We start from the raw sequence: 13,263 nt of genomic DNA, 5'->3' as shown, positions 1-13,263 counted from the left end.
TCTGCAGAATCTGACATCATGACTGAAAAGCCACAGTGTATTGCTGTTGGCTCTTTAGTGTTACAAATCACTCATATTGTTTATCAACACATTCAGAGGGACAGATGGAAAAGAGCATGCTAATGTCTATCAGAAAGAGTCATGTAATGGCTTTCATGTGTTTGAAATACATGGATGTCATTCTGGAATGGCTTTCTTGTGAATGTTGCATAACTAAACATACTCCCAGCAATGAATATCTCACCACAGTGCTGACACAACTGTGAATCATTAAGGAAAAGCACTTGTATGTGTATGTGTGTGTCTGTGTGTTTTTGTCTCACTCTATCTGAATACTTTGTCAGAGGGTAAACTTTTTCCTACTAGGACTCAAAAAAACTGACATATATCAATAGAGACTCTTTTATTTCTTTGAGAACATTGTTCTAGGACAGCCCTGACTGTGAAATCCAGCCCTTTACTCTACTGTACAGGAGCAGTAGATGGTGCTGAACCCATGTTGTTATTTCATGGCAGAGAGCCGACTCTATGGCTCAGGGCTGAGCTATATAAGTACTGAACACAGACCGGGACTTCACATTCACTCTCTCGCCTTCTCACTCCAACTATTAAGCAACTGCTCTGTAAATACATCACAGAAACAAGCAGGAGTACAAGAGCTTTCCATTTCACAGAGAAACATTTGCTTTGGTAAGGTATCATTTTCTCAGCTTTTCAGATTTCATTTCTGTAACCACATTTTGAGGATTTGGATTCAGACACTAATGCTTTCCTCACTTGTAGATTTTGTTTCATTGGTCATATGGATGTTTGAGCGAAACCGATCTGTTCAGTTCTGAATTTGGATGTTTTGCTAACTTTTTTTGTATGTACAAATGATTTTTATCTGCATGTAGTATAGTACTGTGCACTCTCAGGAAAAAAAGGTACAAAAGCTGTCACTGGGGCGGTACCCTTCAAAAGGTAATAATATGTACCATTTAGGAATTAATATGTACTCTTTAGGGGTAAATAAGGTACAAAGGTACAGCCTACCTTTTGAAATGGTACTGCCCCAGTGACAACTTTTGCATCTTTTTTTCTGAGAGTGTATATAAACTCATTGTGGCATTAAAAAAATGTTGCATTTTGTAGTCTTTTTTGTATTGAAGTAGGCATATTTTGTCTAGTCTTTTAAAGTCATAACAAATGCTAATATAGAGAGAAACTATTAAAATTGGTTGTGTTAAAATATTGTTATTGTTATTACATTTTCTATGTGCATATGGAATGTGTAGTTAGGTCTGAGTTTTCTGGCAGGATGTAAAAACAGTTGTGCATTCCCTTGACACACAGTGATGGCTCTCACAGATGTGATATTTGAGAGCAGCTAAAAATCTAAGCGCTTTAAGCTCTTTCTCTGCAGCTTGTCTTTGTTTCAGCAGGAGCATTCATGAACTCCACTGTAATATTACTTCATCCTGTCTAAGGTTTTCGGTTGTTTCTGTAAAATGGAATGTTTTTAAGTACACTAATTTTAGAATTCTTTTTGGTCAGTTTGAATCTGGAAAGGTTAAAATGAGTTTATAATCGGCTTAAAAAAAGGCACATGGGAGTTTCCTGTATGAGTTACTGAAATGAAAACACCGTGGTCCATTTACTTCTGTGCAATTTACTAACCTCCTTTATATTTGTATCTGATTGGCATAGGACCTGTGTCTGGACTATTCTTAGTGTTGAAGGAGCTGTGTGTGAGGGTCTTTACCAGAGGTCGGAGGTCATCAACAGGGAGCCAGGATGGGCTGCCTCTCAACATGGACCTTTCTTCTGTTTCTGTTGGAAATTACAGGCACTTTTTCTCAAGGTTTGTTTGGCCACAGCACATTTCATACTTAACTGCTAATTGTGAGTTATTGTGAATGCAGTCATCTTGCTTATGGTTGAAGCTGAAAGATTTCAAAAGAATATTGACAGCTGGCTCTTAGAAACATGACTCTTCCAATACCCCAACCCCCAAACCTCTCTTTGGCAAACCCATTACTAAAGGAAAGGCAACATTGTTCTAGTGTCCCAGTATATCCAGAAGCTGAGGTGTTTTGTGAGCCAACAGCAGAAAGCCACCTGCTAGCGATTGGTTCTACTCTGTGTGTGAACCACTAGCGGAAATAACCATTGTACTCTGTAAGGATAAGGAAAAGGGAATCTTAATCTGAAAGGGGATAAATCAAGGGAAAACAAGAAATAAAATTTAACTTCCATTAGTTAGGCTTATGACAATAAGCCTTGATTAAATATTTTTTACCACATCAAAAGCAAGTTAAGCCAATCACTGGGCTGCAGCATTGTAAAATGAATAGAACAATATAGAAAACTGAGATACTGTGCTAAGATTTCAAGAAATAAAGCTTTTGTTTCCTTATTAGGGACATGGGGAAGCATCATGGGGACATCATGGAGACCAAACCCAGCTGTGTACCATAATGAAGGTAGGTTTGTATGTTTCTGACAATACATAACCAATAAAATATATTTCAAAAGGCAATCCAAATTGATATTTAAAGCCATGCAAAACTTTCCTTTTCCTCAGATAATTACGAGTGGACCACATGGTTCAATGTAGATCACCCTGGAGGAAAAGGAGACTATGAGAAGCTGAATGCCATTCGTTTTTATTATCGAGCGCGTGTGTGTGAGGTTCCTCGAGCTCTAGAGGCACGCACTACTGAATGGATCCCAGCTCGCAGCACTGGGGAAAGAGTACATGCTGACCCAGCTGTAGGCTTCTGGTGTGTCAATGATGAACAGCCTGTTGGGAAGAACTGCTCAAACTATGCTGTACGCTTTCTATGTCCAAAACGTAAGTAAATGGGGCTCTATGAGCCAAATGATGTTTTAAAATACAACTATTCCCTGCAACGCACTGTGTGGTTCTTTAAAGATAATAATAAATCTTCTAACAATCATTGCAAATGTATAATGTTCAAAGCTCAGTTTCATTGTGCACATTTTCCCTGATAATGATGGTTTATTATGCAAATTAAGTATAGAAAAGGTGGATTTGATGCTGCAGAAATAATTTTATTCTATTATTTTGAGTTTACCGTGAGTTAACAGTGCAGTTTTTATTAGGTGATGACTCCCTATAAAGCACAAAGTTAATTTATATTTAGCAGAATCTCTCTCTCCATTCAGACATTGTTTCAGATAATGAAGAACTGATATGGGGTCCATGGTCAGAGTGGACTGTGTGTCCAGCCCAGTGCAATCAGGTGGCAACACAGCATCGTTCTAGAAGCTGCAAATACAATTCCAAGCAATGCAATGGCCAAACTGTCGAGGCCAGGTCATGCCAAGGGCCACCTTGTCCACGTAATGCATTTACTCAGTTTCCTAAAGATTAAAAATGATCATTTTCTTGTCAATTAGAATTTCAGCTAATCTTTATTGTCTTTATAATCTTTATCTTTATCTTCCATTTGATTAAAAAAAATCTCTTTCTCCTTTTCTTCCCTAGGCTGTGATCTGCAGTGTGTGATGGGCAAGGTGAATGATGAGTGTGATGGCTGCAATTGCCAGGATCATACAATTTTAGGATCAGTCCGTAGTGCGGGGGGTCTCCCTGCACCTGGAGCTGCCATTCTGCATGCTGGTTCCAGGCCCAAACTCCTCACTGTTACTGATCACAATGGGCACTTTCAGGTCCCTGGAATCTGCCCTGATGGCAACACTACTCTGATGATTAAGCTGAATAATCACGCTCCACAACAAGTCACTGTGCCACCAAGCACCGAACGCACTTCCGTCCTCATTTTAACGCTAAAGAGAGCAAGTAATGATTCTTTTAATGACCTTGAATGCATTTAATCTATTCTGTATTAGAATTAGATACTACCTTAAGAAGACATTTTCAAGATCTATTTAAATGTTACAACCATTCCAGGTCTTAACAACATTTTCACTGGTCCCACCTCAAAAGAATAATCAATTTTGTGTTAGAATTTTTGTAAATGTTAAGTTTTGTTTTATTTATTTTTTTCCCTACTAAAATAATTTCTCTTTATATATAACTCTTATGGAAAACAATATACAATGTAAAACACTACTGAATGGTTTGTAGTTTAACACATTTGTATTGATGCTTTCAAGATGATCACAACTCTTTGTTGCTATTTAGACAAAACCTCATCCATGTCAGCTAGCTATATAACATTGTCTTGGTGAAAATTCTGCAGAATTTGCAACAACAGTGTAGAATACATGTAACGCAATATCGCTGTGTTCCTCAGAAAAACTGTATGTGCTAAAAAACCCTGAGAACAAGGCCAGAAGGGAAGGTCAGACAGCTGCCTTCTGTTGTAAGGTTGATGGGACACCTGAACCAAACCAGTATGAATGGTAAGCTTAAGCTTTCAGATATTAATTGATGTTCACTATAGAATTTCAGCAGAATACTAGGAAACATGTTAGCAGATGGCATTAAATGACAAAGTAGAGAATCACAAAGAGCATCTAGTATCTGAAGTCAAAGCCCTCTTGTCTTATGTGCCTTCAGATGAATATGACAGGTTTATATGAGGACAGTTCAAACAAACCAAGTTAACTTGAAGTTATTTCTTAACAATTAAGAATTGGTCCCCACCCCATGGCAACAGTAATCCTGAATGTGAATCAGTTATCCTGAATGTTAATCACTGTTGTAAATCTTTAGGTTCCACAATGGCACTCTGCTGGACAGGAGTCAATATCAGTATGACGAGACGCTGGTTTTGAGGAATCTCAGTTTGGACCATATTGGAGAATACTACTGCAGAGCCAGTAATGAGAACGGTGCCATCAAATCCAAACCAGCCACCCTCACGGTTATTGGTGTGTCCTTATATCGTACTTTAACTATAGGCCTACATATTTTATATTAACCTAAAATATATCTATCAAAATACTTTACAAATACTGTGATCTCAGTTTGGTATTTATCTGTTTTCTATCTATTTCTGTGTTAAGGTCAAAAAGCGCCATCATGCAACCCTAAGCCTGATTCCCACCTGATCCGTCTGCCACATGACTGCTTTCAAAACGAGACTAACTCTTTCTATTACGATGTGGGGAGATGCCCAACCTCCACATGCACAGGGAAGCTGGATAACGGCATCAGATGCAAAGACTCAGTTTCCTACTGCTGTGGAGTTTCAAACATGGAGGAGAAAGAGATTGTATGTCAGGGATATCAGTTGCCCATCATGGTAGTAACTCAGTGTGGTTGCAAAACATGTGTGGACACAAAAGCTATTGTTCGTGGACGTGCTATTGCAGCAGACACTGATGAACCCATGAGGTTTGGACACATCTACATGGATGGCACAAGAGTAAGTCGAACTGGATACAAAGGCACATTCTCAATCCAGGTACCAACAAACACAGAGCGTCTGGTCCTCACATTTGTGGACAACATGCAGAAGTTCGTGAACACCACAAAAGTTTTACCATTCAATCCTAAAGGTGGAGCTGTGTTCCATGAGATCAAGCTGTTGAGGAAAAAGCCAGCTGTTACCATTAGCTCAAGAGAAACTAATAAGCTAGATCTTGGTGAGGTAGAAGGCCAGGATCCCATTGCTGAGATTGAGATCCCACCCAATGCATTCTATAAAGAAAATGGAGAGGTGTTCGTGGGAAATGTCAAAGCCAGCGTGACTTTCCTCGACCCCAGGGATGTGTCAACAGCAGCGGCTGCCCAAAGTGATCTCAACTTCATTGGCGATGAAGGTGACACTCTGCCCTTGAGGACCTATGGAATGTTCTCAGTGGACTTCAGGGATGAAGAAGGAGGCGAGTCGCTCAATGCCGGAGAGGTGAAAGTGCGTCTCGATGCAGCACAAGTAAAGATGCCTGAGCACTTGAAGACCATGAAATTATGGTCTCTTAATCCTGATACAGGTTTGTGGGAAGAGGAGGGCCAGTTCCATGCTGAGAAGAAGCAACGGGGGAAAAGAGAGGAGAGGACTTTCCTCATAGGTAACATGGAAATCCGTGAACGGCGGCTGTTTAACTTGGATGTACCTGAGAACAGGAGATGTTATGTGAAAGTGCGGGCTTTCCGTAGCGAACGGTACATGCCAAGTGAGCAAACTGAAGGAGTCGTGATGACTTTAATAAATATGGAGCCCACACCAGGGTTTTCAACCAACCCTCGGGCTTGGGGTAGATTTGACAGCGTCATCACTGGCCCAAATGGTGCGTGCCTTCCAGCCTTCTGTGATGAACAGAAAGCAGATGCATATTCTGCCTACATCATGGCCAACCTTGGGGGAGAAGAGCTAGAGGCAGTAGCGTCCTCTCCTAAGTTGAATCCTAACATCGTTGGCGTCCCGCAACCCTATTTGAATAAACTTAACTACAGACGCACGGACCACGACGATCCCAGAATAAAAAAGACAGCATTCAGCATGAATGTGGCCAAACCTCGGTCAAACGCAGCTGAAGAAGCCAATGGTCCAGTTTACCCATTTGACAAGCTTAAAGAGTGTGAGGAAGCTCCATTCAGTGCAGCTCACTTCCGTTTCTCAAGAGTTGAAGGAGATCGGTATGATTATAACACAGTGCCTTTCAATGAGGACGATCCCATGAGCTGGACTGAAGACTACTTGAGTTGGTGGCCAAAGCCTATGGAATACAGGGCCTGCTACATTAAAGTAAGACTCAATAGTGCCCATGAGATCAACGTTCGTTCTCGCAATATGGGAGGTACCCATCCAAAAACCGTTGGCCAACTGTATGGCATCCGTGACACCAGAAGCATCCGGGACATGGACCAGTCAGCTGTTTCAGCTGTGTGTCTGGAGTTTAAATGCAGTGGGATGCTCTATGATCAAGACAGAGTGGATCGGACCCTCGTGAAGGTAATGCCTCAGGGCAGCTGCAAGCGAGACAATGTAAACAGCATGCTACAGGAATACTTGGTAAATCACCTTCCACTGGCTGTCAACAATGACACAAATGAGTTCACCATGCTTGCACCTCTGGACCCTCTGGGCCACAACTATGGTATCTATACAGTGACTGACCAAGACCCCCGGATGGCAAAAGAAATTGCGCTTGGGCGTTGTTTTGATGGTACATCAGATGGCACCTCTCGAGTCATGAAGAGCAATGAAGGTGTGGCATTAACATTCACCTGTGGTGCTAAAGAGGTCACTAGGCAGAGTATGTTCCAGCAGATGCAGAACTCACTGGGTCAGGCCACAGCTGGAAGTGCACGGCCGGGAAGAGGAAATCGGAGGCAGAGAGGCGGCTCAACAGCACCTCGCAGCAGTAAGAGGAGGAGTACTCGTAATTCCTATACACGTGCCCAGACCGTTGCTTGATATTCTAAGAACTTAAAAACTCTACATGAGACAAGACAGACCCATTCTCTATGGGGGCTGCTCTTATGAGAGTTACTGGATTTAAGCCATTTTCAAACTTGATAGCAATAAGAAAATTAGACATATTTGATCAAGGCTGGGGCAAAGTCTTTTCATATTACTTTAGTAATTTAGGTTTGCTGATCACATCAACTGGCAAACAATATTACAGATTTTATGAATTGCAAAGCAAATTCATATTAGAGTGGATAACTTTTTTTTTTTTTTTAATTTTAACAACTAATTTTTAACAATTTCACCTATTAAAAGCCTAACAAAACTAAAATCACAAAAAAAAAAGTAAACTAAGCAACGCCAGAAGATTGTGTGCTTCATGTAATTTTTCATTTACAGATTTTCTATTCACTTGTACTGTGGTAAATATTTTACTACTTGAAATTGTAAATAGTCGAATATTTATTGCATACTTCAGAGAATCAAAGACAAAGCAGTTGAATGTATCATCTCCACCTAAACAAACATGTATGCCCTTTATCACTCATTAATTAGAAAAACTCTGAAGTTGTCCAAACCCCTTACAAAAATAAAGTGATTCCTTTAGATCAATGATTTTATTATTCTTTAAAAAAAAAAAACTATACCTTTCAGTCTTTGTATTGTTGCTGCCCAATTTTAACAATTTGTAAGAAAAGCTGTTATCTCATAAACATTTTTGCTGATAAAGTTTCATTTTCATTTCATTTTACTACATACATACCTGTAGAAGCTACTGTATAGTAACAACGAGTCAAACAAAAACATAACACCTCTTTGCTTCAACTAGTGATTACAATTTATACTGTCATATTAGCAGAAATATTCAATATTGCTGGTAATATGACAATCATTAACCAGCTGCTCAAGCATGTAGCAATACTGAGTTAATTTAAAATATACTTTGGTGGAGAAACAAAACTGCACAACTTTTCTGCATTCATATGAAGGCAAAGTCATAATTCAACAGATTTAATATAAGGCTTGGTTTCAGTTGTTTTACTTTCATTTTTCCACCCCTTCATTTAATCAGTGTGCCACCTCTGGGGCCAGTTGCATGAACATAGCCATTGTAACTTAAGAATTAGTACGACCAACTAGCAATGTCAAGGGACAATCAATCTTACTTTTTGGTTTCAAATTAGACCAATCTAATGTAACTGACTTAAAACAGTTATGAATAGTCTTAAAGAAAACAAAAAACAAAAACTTGTAAGTCTTAGCAGTTTATGCAGTACTAGTGTCGACTCCAAGCACTGACGATTTTGATTTCAAATGCTGAATTACACTATGGTTCACGTTTGGAAAACTCATACTGTTTCCAATTGTGTATAAATATGCAAGAAAAGTACAACCACACTTTCAATAAGGACATTCTATGAAGAAATTAATTTGCATAGAGCATCACTTTTACTTTTGTGTAACTGAAATTGCACAGCTTTAAAAACATAAGCCATTTTTAATGAAAACAAGAGATATTTTCTACAATTTTCTATAAGGCATTGAAATTCTTATTTAGGCCAATCAAAGGAAATGCCTCCATCAAAGATGTCCCACATCATACATGACGTTTTTGAAAAATATTCAAGGCCATCTGAGTAAATTTGCCTTTCCCCATTTGCCGCTGGGGTGCAATGGGCTGATAGCAGCTTTATGAGGAGTCTGTCACCACTGGAACAAAGTAAAGGATTGACACATTGTTCAGTGTTCAAGATGGCACTGAGTAGCATGAACGGGTAAATGTTGCATGTCTCCAGGGGTGTCTGGGCACAGAGGGAATAGGAAGGGGGGCGATGAACCTTCGTCACATGAAGTCATCATAGTCATTGCCGTAGCCACCGTCAAATTCACCATAATCAGCAAAGTCATCTTTCAGTTTTGCTTTCAATCCTCCACCAGGGAGTACACCTTTCTTCTTTTTCTTATTTGCCTTCTTTTCCTGTAAATAATGCAACAGCAACAAATTAAGGTTGTAATTAAGAGTACTTTTCTATTGATATTTTGATCATAATGAACAATACAGAATTATAAAAACAAATGTGTGTGGCTGTAAATTTCATCCTCAATTGAAGGTCCTCTGAAACAGAGTACACAAGATTAAAAACAGTAAATCATTAAACTCACCTTTTCTTGCTTTTGTTTTTCACTGAGCAGAACAGACAAAGAAGTACTTATTTTCTTCAGGTCATCTACTTCCACTACACACACACACAGAGAAAGAGGGAGAAGAACAATGATTAGCATTCAGACGGTTTGCATGGTTTTATGTTTATGCAACCCACTATATAATCTAAACATCGGGGGAAATATCAGAAATTCCTTGTCACAAACATCCAATTTTTTAGAATAAAAAAAGATGATAATTATTCACATACAACTCAAAATATAATTCTGCACTTACATGAAATACAAAGCTCTCGAAAGAGTGACTCCAAAAAGCTGGAATAATGCACTGATTTTTCAAACTGTGTTATCTTGTCTTTCAGTAATTTTTCAAATGCAACAAAGTCATCTTTGGATGAGGGGCACATGGCTTCAATTCCAGAGGCATTGTTTGTTGTGATAACAGTAGTAGAGGCATTTGCAGCAGCAGGATCAACACCTGAAATCAGAAAGTTTGTTCAATGATTAACTGTTACATACACAATATGGACACTGCATATGTTTCAAATAAAGTGTCGTGCAAACAACCCATTTCTTACCAAATGCCTCACGGGCCAATTCCAAGTCTGCCTCCTCTTGCAACTTCTTCACTCGAAGCTTCTCTGCTAAAAGCTCTTCTGGTGATAGACTCTCACTTACCTCTGATTCTTCTATCTATTCAGTGTTCAAAAACCACCAAGTTTAAAAAACAAAGGTTATAATATACAAAACAAATGAGTATCAGGAGAGAAAGGGATTAATTCATTGAGTAAATATGCAACTAATAATATTGTTCTTACCTTCTTTTTTAACTCGTCTTGTTTTTTCTTTTGCTTAATTTCTTTCTCTTTTATTTTATCACTTAATTTTTTCTTCTCAGAAGGTTTCACCTCTAAAGGAAACGTAATGCAAACCATAAGAGTACTTTCCACTTGGGTTAAAGGGATAGTTTACCCAGAAATGAAAATTTTGTCATCAATTACTCACCCTCAAGTTGTTCCAAACCTGTATGAGTTTCTTCTGTTGAACACAAAAGAAGATATTTTAAATCGAACAGGTAATGGAAGTCATTGACTTCCATAGCAGGGAAAAAAAACAAAAAAAACATGGACATCAATGGCTACAGTCAACTGTCTGGTCACCAACATTATTTATCCTCTTTTGTGTTCAACAGAAGAAAGAAACTCATATGGGTTTCGAACAACATGAGGGTGAGTAAATAATGACAACATTTAAATTTTTGGGTGAACTGTCCCTTTAAAGAAAAACAGTAGTAAAATACACATACACACACACACACACACAAATAAATCAAATAAAGTAACAGCCCAAAAGATCTACTTAATGCCCAGTTTTACAAATATGCGATTGTTCTGCCTATAACATTTACATTGTGAAATCTGACAGTTCAACAGAGATCAATACCGGCTTTTATCTGTTCAACTTTCTTCTCTTCCTCCTTCTCGTCCTCCTCATCATCATCCCAGTTATCCTACAAACAGAAATATACAGTTGGCAAACCAACCATATGCAAACTAATAAAATAAATGGTTTGTTATGCAGCTCTGTAATAAGTGGGATAATATATTGAATCAACATTATTCCTTATTCATTATTCCAACATTATTCCTTATTTTATTAGTTTGCATATGGTTGGTTTGCCAACCAACCATAAAACCAAAAATTATTCATACGTTTTTGATATTTTTACTAGTGGGTGCAGGACACTATAGTTTATTTATATAAGTGAGGATAGCAAAATAAAGTAAACTGTGACATATTAAACACAAAAATTCTTCATACAGTGGACTACCAGTAAAATTGATAAAAATTTAGAACCAAAAATTATTCAGACACTTTGACCTGACCATGTTTTGCTTATGTGTTATCTGACATAATTAAGATAAATTTTTCTGACAGTTTATAACAGATCTTGTCATATTTTATTACCATTTTTTAAACTATAAACTGTATTAATGAATGAAATGTTCAAGGTGTCTGAAAAATTTTTGGTTTGACTGTATAATGAAATTTATAAAGCATAATTTCTTCACCATAAAATTAATAAGAGCACAAGTGTTTTTGATACATTTGGCCATTATAATTACAGTCCCAAAGATTATAAAACTTCAACATTTAAGCCCCATCTTACATCAAGTTAAACAAATTCTCTTCTGCTAATAAACAGTTGATACTGGCTAACTTGGTAGCAATGGTTATGTAATGATTTAAAACAAAACTGATTATAGCTGACTTATATTTGAGCTGAGCAACTAGAACTACAGAAATTTCCATGACTTTTTAAAGACTTCATTTTTAAAGACTTCATGTCAGTTCCCTGCCATTCCCAGGTTTTCCATGGCTGTGTCACTAGAGAAAAGTTAGTTTGAACTCTCGAGGCCTCAGTTAACGGATTCACTCAGCGAGTCATTTCTAGAACCGCCTTCAAACAAAACAGCTCGCAGTAAATGATGATAACACGTGTGCGCGCATACATCTCAGCTCGAGAAGGGGATGGCGCGCGAGAGAATTCTAGATTTGCGCGTCAACACGACATGACTCAATCGCGTCATGACGTCAACAGGAACTCAACCAGCTGCTGCTGCCTGACGCAAAAATTACAGCATCCACATGACAGCAATGGTCACGACGTAGAACACAAACGCGCACAATAAAAAGCAACCAAAACATAAAAAAAAGTATTTGGGACTAGCAAGAACGTGACATGCATGTCTTCCTTGTTAGGAAACTGTAAATTGCGGCATACAACGTTCTCTGAAAGCTAAAGTATAACAACAATTTTAACAACTATGATTAGTAACACGTTTATGAACGACAACACGAATGAAAAACGCTGCTAATGAAGGTCCACATGACCTGTCACTTGCTCTCTGTTGGAATTGGATTCATATCAGTCAATAAATTTCAACACAGACACTCACATGAACTGGACAACGTGCTGTCAAAGCGACTATATTAGTTTGATTAATCTGTAATGGACGAGCAGCTTATTATTGCTAAAAGAAAAACTGTCAGATAACAGATCTGTAAAACTGGAAACCGACACGTTTTCTGACGTAAACACACAGAAACTGTCAGTGTCACAGTAGTGCTAGAAAATCATGAACACAATACTAGATACAGCTGGTGAATCTCTAAATAAAACGGGCCTATTCTAGGTTAGCTAAACGGCTAAAAATACACCATGAATGCCCATATTAGTGCTGCTACCTTTAGCCACATATCACTCGATAAGACAGAAATAAAAGAACTAAAACGCTTTTTAGTGATCAAGTTTTGATTACATGGTCATTGGCACGTTACCTTCACGTCTTCCTCCTCGTCCTCGCCTTCCCATTTATCGAGCAGCCCGGGGGCAATTATGATCGGCTCACTTGCCTCGAAGTTGTCAGCGTCTTTCGAAAAACAAAATAATGTCGTGGTTAAGACAGTGACCGACACCCTCTCTCATACACATAACCTCAAAATGTTGAAAGTAATCCTTACCCCAGCCGTCGGAATCCGCCATCTTGGCTTAGTGTGAGTTAGTTAAAGTAGTAGCTGAGAGAAAGCATGTGCACAGAACTGCTCTGATCTACGCGCTTCTGTTTCATGCTGACGGGAGAGACCGCGCACCACTGCGCTACAACGCCCTCGTGTGGTCATTACTACTGCTGTACAAGCCCAATGTGCCAGGTTATGCACCAATAACAATAACGATAAAATAATTAATAATAGCATTATTAATAAT

General features: G+C 38.5%; 2 protein-coding genes across 3 annotated transcripts; one reads left to right on the top strand and one right to left on the bottom strand.

Annotated features, from left to right (window-relative positions):
• Positions 1-404: 404 nt before the first annotated feature.
• cilp (cartilage intermediate layer protein, nucleotide pyrophosphohydrolase) lies at positions 405-8,556 on the top strand. The gene is made up of 9 exons (XM_051900202.1): positions 405-690; positions 1,690-1,843; positions 2,403-2,465; positions 2,567-2,836; positions 3,172-3,348; positions 3,494-3,808; positions 4,266-4,374; positions 4,688-4,845; positions 4,981-8,556. Exons 2-9 carry the CDS (start codon positions 1,777-1,779, stop codon positions 7,335-7,337), a joined length of 3,516 nt encoding a protein of 1,171 aa, XP_051756162.1. The 5' UTR covers positions 405-690; positions 1,690-1,776; the 3' UTR covers positions 7,338-8,556.
• A 201-nt stretch (positions 8,557-8,757) lies between these two features.
• On the bottom strand, positions 8,758-13,182 carry eif3jb (eukaryotic translation initiation factor 3, subunit Jb). 2 transcript variants are annotated; one of them, XM_051900203.1, is made up of 9 exons: positions 13,020-13,182; positions 12,837-12,928; positions 10,938-11,004; positions 10,500-10,532; positions 10,313-10,404; positions 10,073-10,187; positions 9,772-9,972; positions 9,495-9,568; positions 8,758-9,309 (listed from the first exon to the last, which is right to left on the bottom strand). In XM_051900203.1, the coding sequence occupies exons 1-9, from the start codon at positions 13,039-13,041 to the stop codon at positions 9,175-9,177; spliced, it is 831 nt and encodes a 276-aa protein (XP_051756163.1). In that variant the 5' UTR covers positions 13,042-13,182; the 3' UTR covers positions 8,758-9,174. The 2 variants fall into 2 exon arrangements, with proteins under 2 accessions (XP_051756163.1, XP_051756164.1); XM_051900204.1 differs by lacking the exon at positions 10,500-10,532.
• Positions 13,183-13,263: the final 81 nt, after the last annotated feature.

The sequence above is a fragment of the Ctenopharyngodon idella genome, chromosome 7 (assembly GCF_019924925.1).
Source record: "Ctenopharyngodon idella isolate HZGC_01 chromosome 7, HZGC01, whole genome shotgun sequence".
Taxonomy (NCBI): domain Eukaryota; kingdom Metazoa; phylum Chordata; class Actinopteri; order Cypriniformes; family Xenocyprididae; genus Ctenopharyngodon; species Ctenopharyngodon idella.
Note: the sequence above shows the minus strand (reverse complement) of the source record. Positions and strands in the feature narration are given on the sequence as shown.